This window comes from Alexandromys fortis, unplaced genomic scaffold (genome assembly GCF_014885135.2).
Source record: "Alexandromys fortis isolate MF-2015 unplaced genomic scaffold, M_Fortis_MF-2015_v1.1 scaffold_53, whole genome shotgun sequence".
Classification (NCBI taxonomy): Eukaryota; Metazoa; Chordata; class Mammalia; order Rodentia; family Cricetidae; genus Alexandromys; species Alexandromys fortis.
In genome coordinates, this window is record NW_026067939.1 from 6,167 (window position 1) to 34,155 (window position 27,989).

The 27,989-nt window shown below is 37.5% G+C and overlaps 2 protein-coding genes across 2 annotated transcripts; both read left to right on the forward strand.

The window, feature by feature from the left end:
• The first annotated feature begins 83 nt into the window (after positions 1-83).
• On the forward strand, positions 84-1,813 carry LOC126504941 (arylacetamide deacetylase-like 2). Its single transcript, XM_050147555.1, has one exon. The coding sequence runs from the start codon at positions 943-945 to the stop codon at positions 1,462-1,464; it is 522 nt and encodes a 173-aa protein (XP_050003512.1). The 5' UTR covers positions 84-942; the 3' UTR covers positions 1,465-1,813.
• Positions 1,814-12,358: 10,545 nt separating this feature from the next.
• Positions 12,359-26,213, forward strand: LOC126504937 (arylacetamide deacetylase-like 2). Its single transcript, XM_050147530.1, has 5 exons — positions 12,359-12,532; positions 16,777-16,999; positions 19,105-19,174; positions 20,782-20,953; positions 24,985-26,213. The coding sequence occupies exons 1-5, from the start codon at positions 12,458-12,460 to the stop codon at positions 25,585-25,587; spliced, it is 1,143 nt and encodes a 380-aa protein (XP_050003487.1). The 5' UTR covers positions 12,359-12,457; the 3' UTR covers positions 25,588-26,213.
• The last annotated feature ends 1,776 nt before the right edge of the window (positions 26,214-27,989 follow it).

Here is a 27,989-nt window from a genome sequence, read left to right on the forward strand (position 1 = left end):
TTTCCTTGTGATGTGCTGTTGAGATTTCAACTAGCCCTCTCATTTCATATAAATTCACTTTCTGATAAGGGCATGACCTTGTGCTCAGCACATCCTGAACTTCCTGTGGAGGGATGCAGACACAGTTGGGGATGCTGCACTCTGCTATAAAAGCACACGTACTGCAGGGACCCACTGCAAGGTCTCCCCTTCAGAGTGCTAACTAGGAAATGAAAGGAAGGATCTTCTTATGACTGCAAACTCAGGACTCTTCCCGTTTCCGGTAGAGACAGATTACACATGAAACAATCCATTACTCTCTTCTGCTCTTCTGACTTTTGTAAATTATTCTTTGTGTTTTCTGTCATATTATAATACTAGCAGCTAAAGGTGAGGCATATGATAGAATTGTTTTCAACATGCAACAACAAATGTTCATGCTCCATCTGAATGGGTTTTCGACATGCTGTTTTACTATATTCATTGTTTCTGCTATTGTAGATTCCTGTATGTCAAAATAAACGAACTGGGCATGATGACACATGCCTCACTTAAAACCATATGGGAGGCTAATACAGGAAGCAATCTGTGATAGATATATAAAAACAACTTGTAACCAAAAACTAAAAGTATTTTAGAATATAGCCATTCTGCCACCTCTAGTAGAATTCTCCAGCTCATGGTCTTGCTTGGCTGCCAAGTATGAAGAAGGTGGAAAGAGAGTCTCATTTTTCAAACCATGAGTAAATTTTATGAGAGCAATACTCAGATACTATTTCAGTTTAATAAATTTATTTACCTCAGGACATTAAAACAAAGTTACCAATTCTTTTTTGTTAAAGCTATTGACTCATTAACACTCACCATGTGTTTTATTTACAGCTACAGAATGATCCAGAATACAGAAACAAAATTAAGGCACAAGCCATAATATACCCTAAGCTACAGGCAATTGATACAGGGATGCCATCTTATCGAGAGTATGAAAACGGTCCCTTTTTGTCAAGGAGGTTAGCAATTAAGTTGTCAGCCCAATATGTAACAGAAGATGAAGAACTGCCAGAGGCAATACTGAAAAATGAGCACATGCCTGAAGGATCAAGAGACTTGTTCAAGTTTGTGAACTGGAGTCACTTCCTTCCTGAGAAGTATAAGAAGAACCATGTTTATAGGGAGCCTGTTCTTGGGAAGCTGAATGCTTCCTATCCAGGACTTCTGGATAGTAGACTGTCACCTTTGTTAGTCAATGACTCCCAGTTACAAAATTTGCCATTAACTTATATCATCACATGTGAACATGACATCCTAAGAGACGATGGACTTATTTATGTCACCCGACTCAGAAATGCAGGAGTTCCAGTTACACATGAACACATAGAGGATGCAATCCATGGAGCCATATCATTTGTCACAGCACCAATGTATTTACATTCAGGTTTGAGAGTAATAGATAAGTATATAAGTTGGCTACAAGAAAATCTATAAATCAAATGTACATATAGCTAGGTAGTCAGTTAGCTAACATTTTCACCTAAAGGTTATAATTTAAAGTATTTTAAAATTAAAGAGTTTGAACATGATTTGAACTTTGGATAAACCTAATTTTAAGTTAGAATAAATATGGTTAGTATATTTGGGAAGCTACTTAATTTTGATAATTTAAAAATGGAGATATTCGTTTTATTGCCATCTTTAACACCATGAATAGAGATACTCTCTGAGAAATCAAACCGAATAATTCAGTACTAAAATGTGAGTACTGTTATATTCAAAAGGGCAGGAATCGAGGCAGTGACAAGAATGTGGTGATGAATGAGGAGGGAGAACATTGTAGTGGCATTTGTTTGCAGTGATCATTAAACTGTATTTCAGTCACAAGTTTTAGTTGTGTGTTGTTCATACAAAAAAAATCAATTTTGTCATTGTGAATTAGATCAGTATTTATTACATTCACTGTACGGAAGTCTATTTATTGCTTATTACTTACTAATATACTTTTCTGTGTATTGGGCACCAAGGTTAACGTCTTCACCACAAATTGTCCCAAAGCTTAAATATTTGAACCTTATTTAAACTTTAGTAAGATCAAGGCAGGTATGTGTAGCAGGCTTTCTTGGACTGCCAGCCCCCAAATCATAACATGGAGACTTGTTATTATTCATGAATTCTTGACCTTATTTTATGCTTCTCCCACTAGCTCTTATAACTTAGTTTAACCACTTTTCTTCATCTACATTTTGCCTTGAGGATTTTTAAATTTCTTAAATTCTCTAAGTCCTACTTCCTGCTTCCACTCTGTCTGTTGGCTGGTAGATGCCTGACTGGCTGGAGTGGGCATGTTCCTCTCTTTCTCCCTCATTCTCTCTGGAGCCTAGATTTCTCCTCCTGCTTATGACTGTCTGCCCACCAGTCCCATCTACTCCTCTACTGCCTAACTATTGACCATTCAGTGTTTTACTAGACCAATCAGGTGCCTTAGGCAGCCAAGGTAAAACCAATGCAACACTTCTTTCCATGGTTAAACAAATGCAGCATAAACAAATGTAACACACCTTTACATAGTTAAAGCAATATTCAACAACAGGAGTGAACCTCCTCATTGGCTATCTGATATCAAGTTGTCTACACTAGAATCACATATGTGGAAATAGCACTAAAAGAACTTAGCACATTGTCTTTATATATTTAACTGTGTGTGTGTGTGTGTGTGTGTGTGTGTGTGTGTGTGTGTGTGTGTGTGCAATTTGAGAGGGAATAGGGGACGTATAAATTTCGGGGAGAAAATGGAAGCTGATGTTAGGCAATTACAGTTTGATTTTTAAAAAAGCTGAAACTTCATTCTCTTTTAGGCAATGATTCCTAATCCAAGATGATACCTAGACAACTCTATATGGAGTCAGAATTATTCATAGTATTGTTTTCATATTTTGAAGTGCATCATTAGCCTACTGCATGCCTGACCTAGGAAGCCATCTGAGCTGATGATATGTAGGCCTAAATGCTTCTGTTATTATGGGACCCACACCTCTGCCAGTACCAACGAGAGCGTAAGTAACTGCATTTCCACTGGGAGGCGCTAAAATCATTGTCAAATTTTCTGTCTTGGTATTGCTGTTGTTTCCAAATGGTTGTTTTCACCTGTTTCACCCTTTTGCCTACAGCTGAGCAAATTGGAAAATTACAACTATCTGTGAATTCAGTTGATAAACAACCCTTATCCTCATTACATTCATTAATTTTCTTTCACTGTAGTTTGACATTTTTGTCACCTTAACAGTGACCTGATCATTGGTCTCTCTGACCTTATCATATGTGATTCTTCTTTGTCCTTTGAACAGTAAATTGTTATAGGAAAACCAGGAAAGCTTAATTACTGTTTCTGTATTTTTAATTTTACTCATGATAACTGTGAATTTAAAACATCTACAGTAATCTTTTTCTTCCTAAATTTATAAAACCAAAGGGTCACTAATCAAATAACTGTAAACAAGAACTGACAAAAGATTTTTTACATTATTTACTTTGGCAGACATGAAATAATTTTCAGATTTCTAGTTACATAGTAATTTTTGATAATCATATGGAAAAAATTCTTTGTGGAGGAAGATTTTACCTTGAGATTTACAAATGACCATGGATAAAATAATAGCACAAATGTTATGAACAAGAACAAGTCCTATGTAAGTGGCAAAAGATCGCAACACCATAGCCCTAGCTAAGAATCTATTGACAGGAGAATGCTACAAGGATGAACAGATTTTATTTACAGCGTGTGGTCCCTGGTAGCTTGACTATGTGTCAGTGGATGGCTCCACACATGTAGGGTTTATGGGTTCCAAAAATTGGACCTAGTGAGTTGTTAAAAACAAAACAAAACAGAATACATAAAACTGGCTAAGAATTTGGTTGTGAATCTAAGAGCAATTAGAGGTGAAGTATGTGGGTTAGTGTGATCAAAATGGATTGTGAGAGTCTCAAGAAATTAATAAAAGTATTATATTTTCATAGGTTGAACCATTCTTGTATTTCTAGGATGAAGTCAACTTGATCATGGCGGATGATTTTTTTTTATGTATTTTTGGATTTGGTTTGCCAGTATTTTATTGAGTATTTTTGCGTGTATGTTCATGAGTGAGATTGGTCTGTAATTCTCTTTCTTGTTTGAGTCTTTGTGTATATCATTATCAGGATAACTGTAACCTCATAATAAGACTTTGACAGTGTTCCTTCTATTGCTATTATGTGGGACAAGTGGAGAAGTATAGGTATTAGCTTTTCTTTGAAGTACTGGTAGATTTGTGGCCCTGGGCTTTTTTTGATTGGGGAGCTTTTGGTGACTGCTTCTATTTCCTTGCAGGTTATAGGTCTATTTAAATTGTTCACTTGCTCTTGATTTAATTTTGGTATATGGTGTCTATTTAGAAAACTATATGATCATATCATTAGATGCTGAAAAAGCATTAAACAAAATCTAACACCCCTTCACATATTATATATATATGTATATATATGTGTATATATATATATATAAAATCATGGATTAGTGCCTTGCTCAGTCACCATCAGAGAAGCTTCTGTCTGAAGCAGATGAGAAAAAATACTGAGACCCACATGCAGACAATAGACAGAGAATGAGAAACTTTTAAATACTTAGCACTAAATGTGATGTCTCCATCAAATCTATCCCCTCAGGGGAGCAGAGAACCCTGCAGAAGATGAGGCAGAAAGAGTGTTTTGAGTATGTATTATGGCTTTTGATTTTTTTATGGGATTGTTGAATGTGCTTCTTGTGCCTTTTCTTCAACTTTTCCCCTTCTTTTTGTTTGTTTTTCCTTATTAGGTTTCTTTGGTTTTCATTTTTGTATTATTTATACTTTATTCTATTATTCTTTATAAACCTTTTGTTTTTATTCTATGATGAGTCATTAAGGGTTGGATTCAGAGCGCGTGAGAGATAGGGAGGAGAAACTGGGGGAAGTAGAGGGAGGAAAACCATGATCAAAATATATTGTATAAAAGAATCTTTTTTCAACGAAAGAAAAAAAAAACACTTCTTTTTCATTTCAACATCTTTATCCATGAAGGAAATTCAAAATAAAACTGCCCTGAGATTTCACCTTACCCAACTCATAATGGTTAAGATCAGAGAAACAAATATGTGGAAACAGAGAAAGGGGGCCACTCACCGTTGGTACAGGTGCGGGTTGGCATAGGCACTAGGGCAATGTGTGGAGTTTCTGCACAAAGGTAGAAAGAATTCGCCATATGATCCAGTATACCACTCCTGAACATATTTCCATAGAACTCTACATTCTACTGCTATGTAACAAGACTCCTCCTAAGGAGGCCTTACTGCTCACCTCAAACTAGGAGTTGACAACAGACCAACATATAGGTAGCATCAAAGTCCAGCTTGATGAACCTTGAGTCTGATTAGAGTTATTTATGGGAATATGCGAGAAGGCTTTCGAACAGGAGCAAAAATGACTGAAAGGCAGTTGCATCACCAAAGCCCACACTGGTGTGGTGACAGCTCACAAAAGCTAGGAGCTTGTAGCATACTTCACAGCTTGCAGGCAGTTCAACAGGCTGGACAGTGTTCCATCCAAGTGACTCAGCCAATCTAAACAGCTTTCAGGTATCCCTGCTGGTGTCTCCTTCTTCTAGGCAGCTGGTATGTCTGATGCTTCCTTGCATCTTGCCTCATCTGAGAATCTTCTTTGCAGCTTGGCTTTTCTGGAAGTGAATCTCAGCCTGATAGCTTGTTTACATTTTGGAAAAGAGAGGCCTAAATAATCTAGTCAGTTTCAGGGACATCCTGCGACTATTTTGAGTTGTTTAACTTCCTGTTTTAAGGGGCTTTCCTGCAGGATGAAGTATTCCAATCACAGAAGACATGGATATACAATACCCTCCCAATAGATACTTACTTATCCATTTTCATTGCTGATTTATTCATAATAGGCAGGAAATGGAAACAGCCTAGACTTTGCATTAACTGATAAAATAACTAATGAAATTTGACACACAAACACAATGGAATATTAGTAGCAAAATATATGAAATACTTAAATGCACAACTAAAGGGATGGATCTAGAAATAATGGTTCTGAGTGTGGTAACTCAGGCCCCAAAACACAGCTTTTACATATACCCTTTCATGTGTTCTTGTTAACTCTAAAATTTTATTTAAAAAAATGTGTTTTAATTGGTGTACACATAGAAGTCAGAAACTAGTAAGGTCATGGGATGATTTCAAGAAAACAGATGGTATGAAAGATGAGAGGAGAATAATAGACCAGGAAGGACTTATGGGGTGAAGGATGGAAGAGTATGATAAGGAGAGAGTATGAGGAGGATACCAAGACAACCTTTTAAAAAGTCTTCTAGAAATTCACCATTTCAGATGCTTCCTAAAATATATGCATACATGAAATGAGTTTAAATGCAGTAGTTTAGGTCTCAGGAGAGCAATGTGTCTCCCAGATACCATTGTCTATTAAAGAAAAGGCTCGGAGCCAGGTCAGGGTGACCATTTTCCACTTTCGTGGTCAGTAAATCCTATAGTTCATCCCCAAAACTTGCAAGATATTGCAATTACTCTTGGATATAATCCAGAACTTGAAGATAAGACTGTTGCTTGAAGACATTTGGGTCACAGGACACGAAGAAATCAAATTAATACTGATCTGTAAGCTCCAGCCATGCTGGCTAGATTTCCATAAATGCCACTAGGAAGAAGTGTAGCCACCAATCCTTTAAAAATGTGTGAGCCCTATAATCTATTTAAAAAAAAAAAAAGACAACCCTCGGATCTGGCAAGATATGCACCCTAGGACAATAGTGAACTGTTGGTTATATGGATAACCAACAACATTTCAATCCTGAAATTTCCAGCGTCTTGTGGTCTCCACTGCAACTTAAGGCCTGTCCTGGCCTCTGAAGGGAAGCTCTGAACCTGCCACACCCTGCGGAGCCTCAGCAGCTCTCCACGCCCCTCCTACATTCCAAAAGTACCACTTTTTCAGCACAGGGTCTTTGATAGACCAGGGTGACCTTGAACTCACAAAGATCCACCTGCCTCTGCCTCCAGGGCGCTGGGATTAAGGCGGGTGCCACCTTGTTAAGCACTGCTGCTGGCTTTCTTCCCCAGACGTCCAGCACCAATTATCCAGTAAAGGAAAGCTTTCCCTTTGCTAGATTGCTAATCAAAATGTCACTAATTAACCCTGATATACTATTTGTTTCGCACAGAAACTTTACAGGCTCCCTTCATCTGGACCTCCATCAACATTCCTATCACCCTTACTATCATAACAAATGATTAATCTCTGAGCAATAAATGGTGTATTTTAGCCCAAAGCTTCAAATTTTCCCACCTCAGTTCCCAAATAACACAGAAATATCCGACTCAGGGATTGAATTTTTTTGTTCTATTTTGCTTTCTGTTGCTCTGGAGAAAACAACAACAACAACAAATGTAGCAAAAGAACAAAAGAAATGTGTGTGTGTGTGTGTGTTTATTTAAATGCTCAAGCTATAGATATCTTTAAAGGAAGCCAAAAAAGAGCTCAAGACAGAAATTTGGAGATAGGAACTGAATGAGAGACCATGGAGGAACACCTGCTCACTCACTTGCTTTCCACAGTTTGCTTATCTTGCTTTCTCATACAAACCAAGACAACCTGCCCAGGGATAGCAAGGCCCACAGTAGTCTGTCCCCGCCCCATCACTAATCAAGATGACGTTTCATAGATAAGGCTACTGCTACTAGCCAATGTGATGGAGACATTTCTTCAATTCAGGTTTTATCTGCCCTGATGACTATAGCTTGTGCCAAGTTGCTACAGACCAAATAGCACACTGGTATTGTCCTGATACCAAAACCAGTTAAAGGTTCCATGAACAAAGAAAATGCCAAACTAATATTCACAGTGAAATATTAACAAAATATTTGTAAACAAAATTCAAGAACACATCAATAAGTTCACTCACAACAAAGGGGCTCCTTTGCAGATGTGAGGCTGTGGATATATATATATATATATATATATACCAGAAAACATAAGTGAATTTAAGAAAAGAAATTGTAGGATTTTCTCTGAGTAGGAAAAGCTTCTGACCAAACAACACTCTTCACAATAATATTATTCAAATGGGAAAGAACATATCTAACATAGTAAAAGATGTATGCGCTAAAACGTCAGTTACCATCATTTGAGTAAAAGGTCAGGTTGTCCAAATTCTCCATTTCATTTGGTACAGTGTTGAAAGTCTTTCCTAGAGCAAAGAGACAAGATAAGCAAATAAGGGTCAATGGCAAGGAGAAGTCAAGCTTTAGTCTTTGCAGGTGGCATGAGCAACTTATGCTCCATCGGAAGACACTAAGACATGACGGGTATGTAAAAGAATGACAGGAGACAAAATTAAAATACAAAGCCAGTAGACCTCCATCTATAAAAATGAAAACACCTTGAGAAGTAAATTGTGGAAATAATCTCATCATCGATAACTTGTGAAGTTACTACCTTGGAATTCATCTAGAAGCAGAAATGAGAGATTTTACAATGGAAATGTTTAAACTTTAGAGAAAGAAATCGAGGGAGACATTAAAAACTGGAAAAAAACATGGCTATGGATATCCATAATCAATATTAATAAATATGATACAAAACCCTAATATAGATTGAAAACAATCCAATAAAAATTCCAGTGTAAATTCTCAATGAGGTAGAGAAAAAAATGACTTGGGATGCACAGAAGATCTTGTATAGCCAAAACAATCCTAGAGAAGAAAATACTGCTTGAGAAATCCCCACGCTAGATTTCTTATAGTACAGAGTCATACGAATGAAATATTCCTGATACTGATTTAAAAACAGACACATGGATAAAATATTATAAGACCACAAGAATTGGTTCATGCCACTATATCCTCCTGATGTTAGACGAACATCCCAGAATCATACATTGGAGGAAAGACAATGAGAGAGGAGTGAGATCTGACTTTTTACCCCCCCACCCCAGCACCCCATTTTCTTGGTATTGAAAGGAACTCTGCCTCCTGACAGCCTAGTGCCAGCTTCACTTTGTTTATCAACTGGGGGCAATGGGAACTGCAGGAAAATTCCTGGCAGTGATCAAAGATTTACACCAGCAGCTGGGATGCCCTCCTAACCTCTTGTGAAAACTCAGAGCCCTGCAGCTTCAGCCTAGCCTGAAAATGCTCAAATTCCCAAGAACATCACTCCAGTATTGCTGGTAGCAATAGAAGCCAGGGACTGATGGGGGATAAAAACCAGCTAGCAGAAGTGGGCTGCTAGGTGCGGATCTTTGGATATTATACTGTAGTTTTCTATGGCTGTAGATCTAAGGCTTCTTCCTGTCTAAGGACATTTCCTAGTTCCCTCTCCTCTCTCTCCCTCCTCTCTCTCCCTCTTTGCCCAGACTCCTCTCACTCCTACTGTTCCCCCCCCCCCCATCTTCCCCTATCTTCTTGCCTCATTTACATTTTTGGGAAAGTTCTTGCCCCATAGTCAGACTACCCTGGGGCTTGCTGTCCAGATTGGTAGTGAACTCAAAATTCTTCCCTTGAACTCCTTATTGCTGGGATTTCAGCTGCATCCACCTGCCTGACTTAACTTTGTTTTGTTTTGTTTCTTTCAGTTGTTTGATTGGGAACAGCTTTCTCTCTTTTAAAGGCTGCCATGCAACCTTCTTTACTTCAAGGGGCAATTGAGAGCCTCTCACATGGCCTCCCTCTTTCCCCTCTCAGGCTTGTCTCACATGTCTAAGGGATCATGTGATTGGTTAAGCTAACCTATCTAGTCACTTGGCAAAAAAAAAAAAAAAAACAACAACAACAACAAAAAACAACAAAAACAACAACAACAACAAAAAACAAAAAAACAAAACCTTGTTTGAAAACTTCATTTCTCTTATAATTTTTTTTCACTAAGCACTAAGATTTTTGTTTGACTAGACTGTATGAGTCTCCCAGTGACTGGGATTCTTGAGCTATTGATGTGGGATTTCCCTCTATATGCTATGAATATGTTTTATTACCATTGGCTAATAAAGAAACTGCTTTCATCCAATGACTTAACAGAATATCGCCAGGCTAGACAATATATATAGAGAGAGAGCATAGGTGGAGTCAAAGAGACGCCATGTAGCCGCCACAGGTGACAGACGCCAGATGGAACCGTATCTTAGGCCACAACCAAGTGGTGATACACCATTTAATAGAAATGGGTTAATTTAAAATGGGTTAATTTAAAATGTAAGAGCTAGCTAGGAATATTCTAGTGTTGCAATTAATATAATTTTAGTGTGATTATTTTGGGTCTGGGTGGCCGGAAATAAACAAGCGACCTCTGCCTACAAGCTATCTTGAAATTCTGCTTACTACAAGGGTTTGTCTTTGTTTTGTCAGCAGTTGCGAGTCTGTTGTGGATTCTTCTGTATTTATATTGCTTGCTGTTCACTGAGATGTTGGAGTGTGGGTTTGTGTCGTTTGTGTCTTCTGCCAGTTTGACTCGAAGTCACCCTCAATCTCTTCCAGTTCCCTCTTTACTTTTTCTCTCTTGTGTTTGTGAGAGACATAAACCATGAACCACAAACAATGGACAAAAGCATGTCTCATATGTCTTGTTACATTTACCTTAATTTTTTTCTTGATTCTCATGAAATAAGGTTTATTGGCATTCCCGTCATGTCTTTGAATTTGTTTTTACTAAAACCATTGAACAAATCTTTAATTTTATGGCTTCTTTATATTCTTTCCTATTAAGAGAAAATATGGGATTTCAGAAGCCTGACAGTTAAAAAGCTTTTTCTTTCTTTTTTATTGATTATAATTCTGTTTTTGAAAATTTGAGGGTAAATGGAGCTTACCTGACTGGATGGGAGGGAGGGTAAGGTTCACTGAATTCCATGAGTTCTCTGCAGTTCAGAGCAGAGATGGTGGAGGAACATGTGAAAAGAACCCGAGATTGTAAATGGTGGATTGGTGTTTCCAGAATGCACATGTGGAATTGATCCCTTCTGCTTCTTTGCAACCTCCTTAGTCCCCCCTCCCCCCTTTTTAAATCCCAATTCATGTTGTTCTAATTCCCAAAGTTGGAGAATGACTTTTTACCAATATTCTGGTATTCAGATCAATATCAAAACCAAGTTGAGTTAAGTTTGGGTTACGACATGAAACAGTAAAGAGTGCCAGAGACAGCTTTTGCCCAGAAGTTAGCAAAGAAGGTGGGAGAATCCTTATCTGAGGAAGATATTCTATGGTATAACTGGTAGAACATGGGTAAGAGAAGAATTTTCACAAAGGAATAGACAATTGCCAAGCTGTACTCAATTTTAAAATCTTCTGTCTAATCTGAATATAGGGAATACCAGGAAGCTACATGTGTTTGATTAATCAACTTACAGATTTTCTATGATTATATAAGATACACATCTACAAATTTTAAGTTTAATAGATGGTGAACTGCATACAAATTTGATCATTTAGATCAATTGTTTCCTAGCTTGTCAAAGAATAGCAATTTCATTTGTAATTGCCTCTAATAAGCACTGTCAGGGTAGATCTGAATTTTCTAAATGACATGCGTTGTGGGTGTTAGCCTTAAGGTTAGTTAAATGTTACCTAACATTTTATCTTGCTTTACAGTGGCGTCACTATTCTTTGTAGTATGGTGAAAGAGCGAAGGGATCTCTTCGTCTTTTTATTGGTGTGCTTTAACTAGGGTCCTAAATGCTTCTGCTCTTGTGACGTTATGTGGTGACGGGGGAGTTCACTGCTCTCATAATGCTCTTGCCATTGCTGCGTTCTTTATTCTATATTTTGTAGTAAATTCTGTTTCACCGAGCTGTACACAGTTGCGTAACTGGTTTCAACTGTGGCTTGATCTTACAGCTGAATGTCAAGTCGCCATTGCTAAAACCATCCTTTTGCTTCAAACAGCTCACCTTCTACCTTTACCTTACTGCTCTGTAGTCTATATATGAGATGCTGTTGACTATCACGACACACAGGTTTGGAAAAGATTTATCATGGGGTACAAAACTCTGTGCTTCGGATTCTCTTGTGTTCTATTTGCCTACTCGGTTTATTCTCCTGTTCCAGAGAATATTGAAGAACCCTGGAAAGTGAGATTCGTGAATGCTGTCATAAAAATGACGTCACTTGTGGTAATGTATTCTTTACTGGGGAATTGGGTTGCCATGCTATAAGCCTATTTGAAACTTATTTTATTTCAATGTGTTTGAAAGTGATTTCAGTTTTCATTATGACATATAAACCAGTTACTCTTGATGTTTATTTAATCGCTCACAGGCTGAACTCTCTACAAGCAGAGGGACCCACAGTGTTTGCTAAAACACTGAGTGTTGTGATATTGCAGCATCAGAATAAAGGAAGTAGTATCGTCTGAAATGAATATCTGGGAATTGTTAGAAACCTTGGATACATCTGATGCCTTTGACAATACCTAGACTCATATGCTCTCTGGATATTTCTCAATTTATCTCCATCAAGTTTAATATTTTGGTAAATTTTAATCACTGTTGTTCTAGCTATTTTTCTCTTTTAATGTAACTCTCAAACTTTCTGTTCACAGAAACATTGCATATTCTTTGTGTTACTGAGACCTCCAAATAAATTTGATTTGGGGCCTAATAACTAATATTGCCAATATTAACTATGTGGGTAATTTTTCCTATGATGATAGTGACGTTGTCAATGTAAGTTAATAAAACTAATATATTTCCAATTCGATGAAATGTGTTTTAGTAACATCCAGAAGTGATAGTGATATTCTATTTTCTCAGCTCTCCTTAACTATGTTTGTGTGTGACTCTCCTGTCTGGGATTACAATAGTCTGTTGAGATTTCTTATCTGGAATCTTCTGGAAAGCTACACTGTGTACTTACAAGCCGAGTAGGTTGACATGCACCCTGACACATTGCAGACACCCACAACAGCTCAAAAGCCACCTCTTGTGACCTGCTGCTGTTATTATCTTTCCTGAGGTCTAGGTTGCTGGAGTTCAGACATTTTTTTGACGGTAATGATATAATTTGAACACAAGTCTGTCACAGAGGGCACACTAGGTTGCCCTTAGCCAAGCTATGTTTTAGTCTGGAAGCCTTATGGGTACAGAGATAAGAGGAAGCTTAGGCAGAAGCAGGAGAACACAATGAATGCCGGAGATACAAAAGTGTGGCAGATGAGAGAAATGCTATCCAACACACTGCAGAAGGGCTGTCTGATTTCCCATCTGACATCTCACACATTATTCCCAGAGTCTGACATTTGCTGGGTCACCCTGGAACCATTTTCTTTCCCTACAAATCCACAATTCAGTAGAGAAATTGCTATATCTTTTCTGAGTCACTCATGAATAGCTGGACTTCAAAACTGACACCTTCTCATCAATAAGAATGTATTCTGAAAACACACAATTGCTGAATTTGACCTTTAGTATATCAATTTCAAAATAGAATGACTCATACAAATATATGTGTCTCTTCTTACATATGCACATAGAGGATCAAAATATGATTCTTTAAATGGTCACCCTAGTAATTGAGAAAAAATCCATTGCCAAAATTGAATTATAATAGCTTAGATAGTTTCCATAAAAAGTAGATTTTAAAATAAATTTAACAGACCTGATAAATACTAATAAATGATTAAGAACTCAGCTGCAATCTACTCACAGTATAAGATGGTCAAAAGAAATCAACTCATATTATATAACAGTATAAGATAAACAAAAACAATTCATTCACATTATATACAGTATAAGATAGACAAAAGCAATCCACCTTCCTTATATATATAGTATATGATAGACAAAAGCAATCCACTCGCATTATATACAGTATAAGATAAACAAAAGTAATCCACTCACATTATATACAGTGTAAGATTGACAGACACATGTAAGCTTTATTTTTGCTTTGCTTTTATATTTTTGAGATTATAATATAATTGCTTTTTCTCACCTACTTGGCCTCCAGCAGGTTCCCTCATATTATTTTTCATATTCATTATTGTTGCATGAATATTCATTTTACATACATTTATATTCTTAAATATAGCCTATTCAATCTGAATAACGGTACTTGTATATTATGTTTCAGGACTGGCCATTTGGTTTTGGATAAGCAATTCATGTGGCCTTTGCTAGGGATGACCGCCTCTCCTGTACTCAGCCTTCCTCAGTTGCCCATAGTTCCTTGTGTGCTTTTGAGGCCTTGTGATCCAGAGTAAAAGATATACAAAGTACAGCAGTAGTACAGCCTGTCTACACTGTATGCTAGCATGTCTACTTGTGCTATCCTTGTTGGACAGACATACTGGAGAGACCCTTTATTGGTGAAGATTCTGACATTACTAGGACAAACAATCTCACAACAAACTGTCTGATCTCTCTCTTTAAATCCTTCCACCTCCTTTTCCTCAGTGTTCCTTAACACTTAGGCATGGGAGTGTCTGTAGATGCATCCACTGGGAACCGGCTCCACAACTCTTCCTTTGATTGGTTGTGGTTTTCTCTAGTGGTCTCCATATGTGACAATGAGAAGTTTCCTTGATGAGGTGTGAAGACTGCGAGTATCTGTGAGGATAAGACTCACAATTTAGACTGTTGGTAGGAATTGCACTAGCTAAGAAGATTCTCTTCCTAGATTCATGTCTTCATGTCCTCACTAGTACTGAGGAGTTTGCAAGGTCTCTCTATTAGTGAGTTGTTCTTAAGTCCAATTAGAGAGGCAGAGAGCTATTAGCTACTGCCAAGGTATGTGTGCCACCACCACCCTTAGGTGGTCCTTGTGCCATGCTGACAGTTGATGTGGTTTATAGGCATCATATGTGAGTAGGATTCTTTCTTGCCTTCCTCATTTGGAACCCTGTGTGGTGCCTTGTGTGCAATGAAATCTAGTTCTCAGGGAGGTGACATTCAGATCAGTTCCAGCTTAAAGCTCTCTGGGCCCTGTTTCGGATAGTCATAGTGTCTTCAGCGACAGAATATTACTTTCCATTCTTAGGAGTAACACGGACAATGACAATAGGGAAGGTTTTGAAAGTCTCTTGGACCACTCTGTTCAACAAGTCAAAAGAGAGCTTCTCATTTATTAAGCTAGAGTTTGGTTATGTAGTGTTTGACTCTTTAAGGGATCATTGGCATCCCTACAAAAAAGTTAATTAAAATTTTAGATATGTATTTATTCACAGAATTATGTGTACTACAGATTTATGTGTAAATAGCTATGATTCTTTGTGGCATTTTCAGATATCCTTACTGTTATTTTATCCACATCCCTGCTTCTTTAGTATTTCCCTCCCCATTTTCCATTTCCCCGAGCAGATCACTTGTACCTCCTTCCTTTCTCTGGGTGTACTTCCTTTCCTCTCCCTAAAGCGAACACCTTCCCATGTAAGTAGAAAATGAGAATAGAGCTTCAACAGTTTATGTAACTAATTTGTTTCTCTTTTCTCAGTGGTAATGTATATGCCCAAGAGTGGTATAACTGAATCTTGAGGTAGATCTATTCCCACCTTCATGAGGATCAGCCACACTGATTTCCACAGCAACTGTACAAATTTGCACTCCTATCAGCAATGAATGAGTGTTTCTCTTACTCCACGTACTTGTCAGCATGATGTTGAATGTAACCATTCTGACAGAGGAAATCTCAAAGTAGTTTTGCTGTGCATTTTCCTGATGGCCAAGGAAGTTGTCCATTTCTTTAAGTGTTTTTCAGACATTTGAGTTTCTGCTGTATATTGATTGTGGTAGGATATTTAGTATGCCAAACTTAACTATCCATGATCATGAATGATCTTTATGGCCTCTTGTATCTTCTTCAATGATTTGAAGATTTTATTACACAAATCTGCCACTTCCTTGGTTAGAGTTACCCTGAGTTATTATATATTGTTTGTGGCTACTGTGAAGGGTGTTGTTTCCCTGATTTCTTTCTCAGGCTGTCATTAGTATATAAAAGGACTACTGAATTTTTTGTGAGTTAATGTTGTATCCAACCACTCTGCTGAAAATATTTGCCAGCTATAATACCCTTGCGGAATTTTTAGATACTCACTTATGTAAACTGTCATATCATCTGCAAATAATGATACTTTGACTTCTTCTTTTTCAATTTGTACCCCCTTGATGGCTTTCAATTGTTTTATTGCCTTATCTAAGACTTCAAGTGCTATATTGAATAGAAAGAGTTAATGACCTCATCTTGTTCCTGATTTTACTGGCATTGCTTTGAGTTTCTCTCCATTTAATTTGATGTTGGCTGTAGACTTTCTATAAACTGCCTTTCTTAGGTTTAGGAATACCCCTTGTATATCTAATCTCTCCAGGATTTTCATAAAGAGGTGTTGGATCGTTTTAAAGCTCTGTTCTGCATATAATGAGATGATCATTTTTTCTTTCAGTTTGTTTTAGTGGATTGTTTACTATAGCAATGGTAATTTATTAACAGCTATGCAAGAAAAAACTCCTCCTTATTAATCTATAACTATCAATATTTTCTCAGAAAGGGATGGTATTTTAATGACCCATTTCTTATTGAAGACAAATTCTTGGTCACTCAATCCTGTTCAGGTCTGATGCTGATAACCACACTGATTTCCATGCTACCAAAATAACATGCAGATATAAAAATCTGTTCTTTAGAATATGATCACATTGTCTACTTTTTATCATTGCATCTCTGTGTATCTATTATTATTAAATTAAAAATGTACAGTTTAATTCTTTTTATTTTTATAGGCCACATTGTTTGAAAACATAGGTCTTATGAACTATGAAGAAGTATTTTTTACTGTAACAGCACTTCAATTTACAGAACCAGTTTCAGATGAAAACATTACAGTGGTTGACACAAACTTTAATGACATTCCTGTCCGTCTGTACTTGCCAAAAAGGAAGTCTGAAATACAGAGACCAGCTATAATTTTCATTCATGGTGGTGCCTTTGTCTTGGGAAGTTGCAGTAAGTATGTGTGTGTGTTTTTATATATTCATATTGAAAGAATTGCTGTACACCATGTACCTAGAAGTTGACAATGTATTTGTCAGCACAATGTTGATTTAGGGAATATATGCATCTTAGCAAAGACACAGTGGGATGTATGGGTCATGGATCACATATATTTCTCCATTTACAATTTGGTAACTAAAACAATAAGTAGAAATTAAGATGGTTTGTTAAAAAATATATTTTAAAATAAACATATTGATATCCTAGGCTTGAAAATTCAACCAATAAACTTGGGAATTAGGTTAAAATAACCTAATCACGTAAATAAAATAAACATTGTTGTGAACCAGGATTTTTAACTGCTGAGACTGAAAAATATGATTGCCGTCATATTGCAGTTAGCATATGTTCAAGTAGTAGACTGATATATAACAATAATGTAGAGGCTTAGAATCCAAAGCATAATTATGTGTCAAAATGATAAAATAAAGTAAAACTGAGCAATCAGTTCTTGTCTCTAGATGAGTGGAGTAGCTAAGACAGACAGACAGACAGGCACACACGCACACAGGTACACACACACACCATTTTAGACTTTTGATGACTTATGGATTCACTATGCATCAAAACGTTGGAATATTATACTGTGTACTTTTGAAACAAGTGATAACCCTCAAAGAACCTGTAGCTTAATTACCATATCCAGTATTTTGTCCTTGTGAACTGCGAACCTTTCAAGATAAACAATAATACTACTGTGTTCAACTGGGCAGCCAACTGAGTAAGACTTTTTTAGATAGGGCATTATCATCAGCGTTTTAGTTTTGCAGAAACAAACGATTAAGGAATGTTTTCAAAGAGCTTGAAAGAGGAGGGAGCAACAGTCCTATCAGTAGAAACCAGGGCTTTGGGCTCCTGCTCCAGACCATCCAAGCTCTCACTGTGGCTGGAATAATGCCACCTCTCAGAAGCTCTTAGTCCCTCTGTGTCACTCTGTTTCCAACCTTACCCACTCCTTCCAACATATAAGTCCATATGTTTGGCATCTCCCAGCCCCCTTCTCTCCTTACCCATCTCACACTTACTGGTGTCTTCCTCGCATCTTATTAATCCCTTCTTCACTACGCTCTATTTTCATCCTAGGCAAAGATAGATTTATCTTTTGGTCAAGATGAGTCTCTTTGCTTTCCTTGGGATATTTCCTTCCAGATCATCATCTGATTCATGTTCCTTCTACCTGCAATTTTACCCCCTTTGTTTACTCCTAAGTATGAGCTGTTTTTTCTGCCTTGACCTCTGTTGACCCCCATTGCTCTTCCTACTTATTATACTACCATGTTTTATTTTATGAGATGTTTCAAATTACTGTACGATCTGTCTGTTTCTCTTCTGATTCTTTTTGAAACTGTGTAATCTGAAAATGGCCACTCTGCTATACTAATATTCTCTACTGTTACTTTGACTGAAAGAAATTTCTTCTTCCTTTCTCTCCTTAACCTTATCTATTCATTTGCAACTACAGCTTTAAAATAACAAAAAAACCCCCACTAAAACCATGTGGTAATAAGTTATTGTTTAGACTTTACAAATATTAATAATCCCCATATTTTATTATTTAATTCTTTAGGTGTTAATCCTACATTTTCTTCTGCTTTATTCTTCACTGTTTCCATCCTAGTCCCCATGTCCATCTCATAGATATGAGTTCTGTTTTCCATCTCTAGCATTGTTGCTGAATTTATGTTCAATAAATTCAACTGCAGACTGGGATACATACCTGATTCCTAATGGATTGTGTGAATTCCTTATCGATGCCATCTTATTCTTTTCTCAAAGATTAAAGGGGGGAATAGATAAGACAAGAAGACAAGTAATACAAATATCCCACAGTAGTGACTTCCATGCTCTACTTCAACTGTCTTTGTGCTACAGTAGTAAGTTGTAGACTATCTTTCTTCCTGGACTCTGACAGAGTGTTGATGTATGTGATAATAAATGTGGAGATTGCTGAGTTTCCGTCAATCAGCGGTAATTTCTATTACATTCATGAGTGTTGCTGGGTTCCCACTGTTTTCTATTTACAGGGCACCATTCTAAATTCATTTCTTTTGTTTCAGAGATGTCAGCCTATGATGACCTGAACAGATTGACAGCAAACAAGCTTGGTGCTGTTATTGTGGGAATAGAGTAAGAACACGATAATACTTCATACCACAGCATTTTCCTTCACAATGTAGGCCTGGCTTTTTGAGGGCTTGTCACCCAACTATACCCATAACATAGGACTTTTTGTTTATAGTAGTTTTCTTATGATTGTAATGTCAATATGTTCTCAAAGGCATCAGTCTTTGCTTTGTATCTGCCACTGTGGACACAAATATGACCCCAGAGGAATAAGCATCTTTGTTATCACAGCTATGACTTCTCTGGGACTATGATTCTTCAGGATTCTCAAACACCTAATTTTACCTACAAGTGACATTCCTTGAAAGTTTATTCATTATATGCTTGAGACATTGGGTTTTATGGAAGCTGTTTATAAACACTGTGTGGGGTTGGAGTTGTCTTTTGTTCTAATTCTATTAGGTAAAGGTATTTGAGTAATTTGAATGTTTCAAGATACCATCTAAATTATCAGTCTTAATATTTCATGACATAACTTTTGACAACATTTTCAATAATAAAGCAAAAAGATGCGTAATTGCTTATTACTCCAGCATGTCATATGTGTCCTCTGAACTACTGAGGCACTCAGCAAGGGGATGTGATGAATGCTTCACATTTCTCCAGTCCTTTAATGAAGACACAGATGGATAGAACTGTAGACCTCAGACAAGGTCACTCTAAGGAGTGTCATGGTTGAGAGTATATTTGGGGTCAGTAGGACATACTAGAGATCAGTTCTGTCCTGCTCATAATTACTTCAAAATAGAACCAGACAAATTACATACGTTTCTAAAAATATCTAAATTGTGACATTAAATACGCAGCGCCATTGTTGCTATGACTTTCGCTAAATTCAACACAATATAATTTTTAGTTAAGCTTTTTAAATAGTAAGTCTGTTGCACATTGTTTACTAATTCTACAGGTTATTTTTTAAGGTATTAGCTGTTCTTTACCTTGAACAGTATTCATGTTTCTCTACTACTTTGCTCAGATTATACTAATTTCAAATATTTTAGACACAGGTTAAAATATAAACACAAGAACCATCTGACGAACATTGCTTAATATAGCCATGTGAGTTATTCACTAATTCTAATGAATTTGAAGTCGATAGAGTTAAAAAGTGAGACGGTCTGGTTAAAGCGTGTTCCTGTGATAGAGCACAGATACACTTAGCCAAAGACAAACAAACACAATAGTATTTAGTCTTATTTCAGCCTTAGGAATCTTTGTAAGCGCCACTGGTATACTTAAAATATTCATATTTCAAATTCTTCAAAACAGTCCTATTTACTCTCATACTTTCTTTACTTAAAATATTGAGTGATCCCATAAGTAATTCTGAATTGTTTTTGAGTCACCAAGCACACTGAGGGCCACAGAAGCATATGGGATTCACAAAGATAACACACCTGTCTCACTCATTCCTCCTTAGAATCGACACCTGAAACGCTGAACCCAATCTACTCCTCACTTTTAAAACAGAAGTTACCAGTCATCTAGGTGTTAATTAGTGAGGTTTATTATTCAATATGTCAGGGTACCTGTTAGTGAGAGGGAGAGATATTTAATTGCATAGTTTTAATAAGGGCTTTGTTGTGTTTCTGCTTGATTTACCTCTAAAGCTACAGACTTGCTCCTCAGTATCAATTCCCAGCTGCCCTTGAAGACTGTGTTTTTGTGACCAAGTTCTTTCTCCAGGAGAAGGTTCTTGCAAAATATGGAGTGGATCCCTCTCGTATCTGTATTACGGGAGACAGTTCTGGGGGCACCTTGGTGGCAGCAGTGATTCAACTGGTATGTTGTGTGTGTTATTATTATTTGCTTTAATCCTAACACGCAAAAAAAACCCCTGTGTTTTAGGTGTATTTACGTTACTTTTCCACTACTATCTATAAAATTTCAGATAACAGGAAAGATTATTTGTTTTAATGATATTTACTTAAATGTGGCTTTGTTTGAAGGGTTTTACAATCAGTCCTAGTATTTTATGGTTTGGTGGACAGGTTTTGGGCATTGTATACAGGACAGTGTGCTTACCAAGAAGATACTGTACCACAGGGTCATGGAACCTTCTCTTTTTCAATGACTTTCAAGACAAAGCTTTTGATAAGATTCCCTGAACTGATCTGTTGTTTTTGTAGGCCTTGAACTTGTGAGCCTCCTGCCTCAGCAACCCAAGAACTTCTCTGTGTCTCCAGTGTCACTCCTTTGCATTTGGTGTGTTATACTACTGTTGACATTATTAGCACTAAATGAAATAAAGAGTCATGTGGTAAAGCCATAAAAAGAAAAAAAAAAAACTGTCACCCTGACTCTCACCTTGATTCACCCTGCCAATGTTAGAGAAAAGTCACCGATCTCTTGTGACCTACACTAACTCTATTCATCTTAATAAGGGGTTGTTTTGCTTCACAACTTACTGAATTTAGATAGACAAACTATTTTTAAAATTCTCATATTTTTCTGTATCATTTGAGGTGAGGGGTGTATTAATTGCTTTTTAGTTTCCTCGGAAACTAAACATCTTATAAGGAGCAATTAATGGGAAGAAAGTGTTATAATGTGTTGACTGAGGTTTCTGCCCCTTCTGGTCCCTGCAGTCATTAAGTCCCAAAGAAATCACACAGAGGCCTACATTAATTATAAACTGATTGGTATATGAGCTCAGGCTTCTTATTAACTCTTAAAACTTATATTAGCCCATAATTCTTGCCTGCGTTAGCCATGTGGCTTGGTACCTTTTTCGGTGAAGCAGTCACATCTTGCTTCCTCTGTGTCTGGATGATGACTACAGACTGAAGCTTCCCTCTTTCCAGAATTTTCGTTGCCCTGCCTCTACTTTGTGGCTGGTTACCCTGCCTATACTTCCTGCCCGGCTACTGGTCAATCATCATTAAAAAAAAAAGTACAAGAAACAAATCTTTACAGGGTCAAACCATTGTCTCACAACAATAATGGATCCTGTCTTGAAATATTCAGTGAAGCAAGGGAGGGAGGAGGCCTGGAAGTTGTCTATGGCTGTGACAGTGAGAAGGCTGTGCTTTCTTATTCCCAAGTCTAGTATTCGGAAGGAGGTGCTTGCTCATACTCAGCTCCATTTCTGATTATTCCTGTTTTCAAATAAATGACCCACAGAGACTGATTCATTCTTACAAATGCCCAGCCTTAGCTTGGCTTGTTTCTAGCCAATTTTTCTTATCTTAAATTATCCACTCTATCATTGCCTCTGGACTTTTATCTGTCCCTATTTTTGTATACCTTTCTTTACTTCTTTCTCTGAGGCTTGGTATGTAGTTGGGTCGCTGGCCCCTGATTTTCTCCTCTCCCTGTTCTATCTTGCTACTTCATCTTTCTTCCCTGATTTCTCCTCCTGTTTATTCTCTCTGCCTGCTAGCCCTGCCTATCCTTTTGCCTGCCTCACTATTGGCTGTTCGGTTCTTCATTAAACCATCAGATGTTTCAGACAGACAAAGCATCACAGTTTCACAGAGTTAAACAAATGTAACATAAAAAATTCAACACATATTTGCATCATTTTTAAAAAAGAGTTCCACAGCACAAACAAATGTATTACATCTTAAAATAATATTCTAAAACAGATGGCTACCAAGGCTCCTTTCTGTGCTACAAATTTCAGGTTCTTTGGGCCATGTTAGACTCTGTGATCCATCTGAATTGCGAAGGTCAAGATTTCCATTGCTTTTTCTTGGGTATTTGGTGTCTTAGGTAAATTTAAACACTGCCAATTCTTCTATAATTGACACTTCTATAAGTGTCAGTAAAAGGGGACCTTTAACTTGTCACCAGTGTCTCTCTAGGTGATTTGGCACAGGATAGTCTGGAAGTGCTTTAGTGCATTGAGATCTACTATTTTGGACTTTATAATAAAGATACAGTGGTTAATGAGTACTTGTATTGCTATTTATTTGAAAAGTTTTTTTATAATGAAGTTTAAAATGATTATTTAGTAAAGATAGATATTACCGCCATGAAGTTTTAATAGATTTATTACAGTGCCATTAGATAAAAGAAGGGATTGAGTCTCTCAGGAGAGCATAGGAGTGGCAAAATTTGCAACCCCGATGGTCTCCCTCACGATTCTTCTCTTTAAGGGAGTGTGCTATGACATTTGTTCCAGCTTCTTCTGATTTAAAAGATTTGGGTTTTCAACTTCAATACCAGAACTACTGTTCTGTTTTCTCACCTTTAAATGTCACAATTTTCATATGATGTCTCTGTGTAGGGGTGCACGTGTTTGTGTGAGTATACACATGTGTGTGCACAAGCATGTGCATGTTTACGAGTGTAATCACCAATGTAGAAGTCAGAGGTTGACACTAGGTGTCTCTCTCTCTCTCTTCTCTATTTTACTTTTGGACTGTCTTCTCTCAAAGAGGCTGGAGAACACCGACTCAGCGAGGTTGGCTGTCCAGGCAACCTCAGGGGTCTCCTTGCGTCACATTTATTTACATGGTGCTCGGTAACAAGTATTTGCAGCTGTGCCTGTCTTTCTTGGTTCTGACCATTTGTACTCGAATACTTTACTGACTGAGCCATCTCCTCAGCCTCTGATTTTTCTAATTTCTCATTTCTTCTGTATTCTTCAAGTACAAGAATTTGTACTAACTCACTTGGGAGCACCAATCCTGCTACATAAGAAAGTGTTATCACATGACCCTGCCTCTGTTTGGACACTATGCTTACAATGACTTGTCTGCTAATGTTTTGAGAGCCTCTCCTTTATTTAGAAAATCCCATCCCAAAGTCACTGTAAAGAATAATGGCCATGGAAAGATTCTCTTCGGGAGATTTTATTTCTTTATTTCTTCCTGCACTTGTAGAACCTCCTTTCTATTGTACTACAATTTGAAGTTGGTGAGATGGTTAACCTTGTGATGAGCTAATAAGACTTCAGGTACTTCTTTCATTTTGTGCACATTCTTTGTTTTTATGAGGACATGGTCTTGAGAATACTTGTATACCTTGGAATACCCAAAGAATGGCAGTAGATAGAGTCACTGCTGCAGAGCAGCTATAGAGAGGCTGCTGCTGTTTAAATACTCATGACCACAGTTGAAGGCTAGGTTTACTGATGTGGAGTGTACAAGCATGTAGCTAGAGACTCAGGACTCCTCTTATTTCTGGTAAGAAACAGAGGCTACATGTACAACATTCCATTTCCTTTTCCGCTCTTCTGGTTTTCATAAATTCTTCTCTATATTGTCTATCGCATCTAACACACCATACTACTTAGATAAATAGTGTTTTCTTAAGCATGCCATAATTCCATTTGATTTTATGTGTGAGTTTTGGCAGTTGTATCTCATTTCATTTGTGGATTTTGCTGATTATATTGCTTAGGTCAAAAGTGGTTTTAGGGAAACTAGACTTGGTAATACATGCTTGTTATTAGAGCACTTGGGTGACTGAGAGAGAGGGACAGTATGTTCCAGAACGAACTGAGACACACAACACATCTTTATTCTGAACAACAAAAGCTAAATTTCTAAGACAAATGAATGTGCAAAAAATTTAACGTCATAAACATAGTTCTCCTGTCATCGTCACTAGGATGTGGCTGATCACCTTCCTGTTTGATTGTTATTTGTGAATAAATGCGTGAGGAACAGAGTGTACATTGTTTCTGGACATATGACAGTGGAATTCCACACTCTTATATCTCTCAGTCAATGTGCAAATATTGTGAGAAATATCACTAAATAGTGTTTCAGATAAGTAAATTTATTTATCTCAGGCTATTAAAGTGAACTGCAAATCCCTTTGTTTGAAAACTATTGGTTAATTAATATCCATTATATTTCTAGTTACAGAATGATCTAGATTTCAAAGACAGAATTAAGGCACAAGCTTTGATATACCCTGGCCTACAAGTGCTTGATACTTCTCTGCCATCACATCGAGAGTACGAACATGGTCCCATTGTGTCCAGGGAGATGATAATTAAGTTGGCAAGCTTGTATGTGACTGAAGACAAAACTCTGCTCCAGGCCTTACTAAGAAATGAGCACATGCCACCGGGGTCAAGAGACCTGTTCAAGTTTGTTAACTGGAGTGACTTCCTTCCTGAGAAATACAAAAAGAACTATGTTTACAGGGAGCCCGTCCTTGGAAAACTAAATGCTACTTATCCAGCACTTGTGGATAACAGACTGTCACCTTTGATAGCCAATGACTCCCAGTTACAGGGATTGCCATTAACTTATGTCGTCACATGTGAACATGATCTCATAAGAGACGATAGTCTCATTTACGTCACACGGCTTAGAAATGTTGGGGTCCAAGTTACTCATGACCATTTAGAGGAAGGAGTCCATGGAGCCCTATCCTTTACTGGAGCTCCAGTGTTTTTACATTTAGGATTAAGAATAAGAGACAAGTATATTAGTTGGTTAGAAGAAAATCTATAAATTAGTGAAATTAATGGTACACGTAGCTAGCTCATCAGTAGAGTAACCTGTATGTTATGTGTTGAACTATTGTATGACGAATGAGAACAAAATGATGTGACTTTTAGATCAAACTACATTTCAGTTTGAATGAAGATTGATGGGTGTGTTTAAGAAAACTGCTTTATCTTTTCAATCTTAATGACATTGCTTAAATGAGCATATATACTTCTTTATTCCCATTAATTGTCATTTGTTGTGAAGCATGTATTCTTGAGTAATCAGTAGATCAGTGAAAGACTTTAAGTGTGATTACATGTAAAAGTGCTGGAGATTCCAGACAGTTATAAACCAAATTCTGAGTATATTGTATGAAAAAAATAATTTTGAACAAAAAAGGAATGTACCTAAACTTTTGTATGATCAAACTTGAAGGTGCCTATGTGAGTTGCATTCATTGATAGACCATGTGTCTTGATGCATGAAAGTACCCAGCCAACTGTGGAGTGTAGGTAAAGTTATTTGTAATATTCTTTTGAATTTTTGTGGTGAATCATCGTTCACACAGAGGCTGCATATCCAGGGAGTTATCTGAGTGGTGATCTCCAGGCCTGTTTACTTTCCTGTGATGATGTGACCCATAATCCCACCAGTACAAATCAACTCATAAATATCTGTATTTCCACTGGGAAGTGATGAAATCAGTGTTTACTTTTCTGATGTCCTGGTGGTTCTGCTGCTTAAGTGTGGTTGTTTGACCTGTTTGTGCTTTTTCTTAATGTTCAATAAACTTTGTGAAGTGGACGTTAAGCGATTTAGTTGGTAATCTGACTTTCATCTCAAAACATATTTTCATTAGTGCTTTTCTGCAGCTTGAACATTTTTGTTAATCTCAAACATGTCCTTCTCACTAATCTCTCAGACTTCATTTTATGAGCCACTTTCCTCTCATTTAGACACTAAGCTGTTTCATGAATATCAGGAAAGGTTGACTAAAGGGTTTTTTTTCCTATTGTTTGTACACTGTAACATCTTAAGTAACATCACTCTGCCTGCTCCATTTGCACAAGAGAGGGAACATTGGTCAACTTATACCAAACCCAACTTGATGAGAATTTCTTCTCTTCATTTACTATTAATCCCAAATTAAGAGAGGGTTAAAAAGACATAGGCAGACATGGAAAGTGAAAGTGGGTTCCCTCAGGTGGCAGATTCTTGTTCCAGAAGATATTTGAGGAAGATAGTTGGGGTGGGGACAGAAGTCTGTATCTAAACATAACCAATTGAGGAGAGGGGAGGATGCAGGGGCCTCATAAAGTACCCAGCCCAGAGCCTGATTAGCAAACTCCCAACTTAGAATCTCTCCCATCCCAAAGGGAGCTCTGTATAATTCATCCATGACATCTCTTTATGGATTCGTGTTACGTCATTCCTGGATCTTCAATTCTTTGTTCTTACTATGGAATGTCTACAACAATTTTCTAAACAACCACTTGCACACTTGTGATGGCAGGACACAGCTAAGTTCACAAAGGTGAAAGTCCAGGTTCAAGCAACAGGACACTGGATAATCAATGCTTCAGTGGAGTTGGGACTCGTTAACTAAGACAAGGTAACTGAGACAACCCAATCTGATTTTATCAATAGGCAGGCAATACTCAGGTCTTTGGGCAGATCACTAAGATGCCATGACCGTTTCAAGTGTGTCGTAGGAAAGACTGAAGACATGGCACCATCCGCAGCTTTACCTGTGGCTACTGTAGACATCTTCACAAGGTGTAAGATATACTATCCCAGACCTCATTCTGTCCCATACCACAGAGACTCTCTCATCCTGCCAGTGGTCACCTACATAATTCTGCTCTTGCTACAGCTATCTACCAGAGAATGAGATTTGGATTACCAAGAGCATCTGTCTCTGACTTCACAGGAGGCACCTAGATGAGGCCAGTCTAATTTAATCAACTAATAGAAAATATAACAAAGTTGGAAAAAAAGCCACCCTTGGTTAGCTAATAAATTCAAGCAAAAAGCTGAGAATATATTGGTGAACTATCCAAGCAACACTCATAACAAGGACTTCTCAGCATCAGAGCAAATTAACAAACAGCAACGAGTGAGCAAAACCAATGCCATTTAACTGATTTGAATTATAGCTGTCTGTAAGCCTGTGTTTATTTACCGGGACAAGATTACCTGATATGGCCAGCAAGAAATTAAGCCAGGCTCGAATTGGAGGGACCACAGCAAGACCGAGGCTGTGTGACAAGTTTTATTGAAAGCAATCAGACTTTTTATACCATTATCAGAAACAGAATACGGTGGCAATTGCCAGGATCAATCAATACAGTTGTAGTTGCCAGATACAATGATGTTTGCAAGCTCTCCTGGGCACACAAGATTAATGTCTGAGACAAGTTGTC

What these genes read in the sequence shown, in the direction of transcription:
- LOC126504941 (XM_050147555.1), top strand. Translation starts at nt 943, where the DNA reads ATGCCATCTTATCGAGAGTATGAAAACGGTCCCTTTTTGTCAAGGAGG.
- LOC126504937 (XM_050147530.1), top strand. Translation starts at nt 12,458, where the DNA reads ATGCCTTTGACAATACCTAGACTCATATGCTCTCTGGATATTTCTCAA. An exon ending in CCATCAAGTTTAATATTTTG is followed by an intron (nt 12,533 to 16,776) that starts GTAAATTTTAAT and finishes TTATTTTTATAG; the next exon opens with GCCACATTGTTTGAAAACAT. An exon ending in GCTGTTATTGTGGGAATAGA is followed by an intron (nt 19,175 to 20,781) that starts GTAAGAACACGA and finishes TTACCTCTAAAG; the next exon opens with CTACAGACTTGCTCCTCAGT.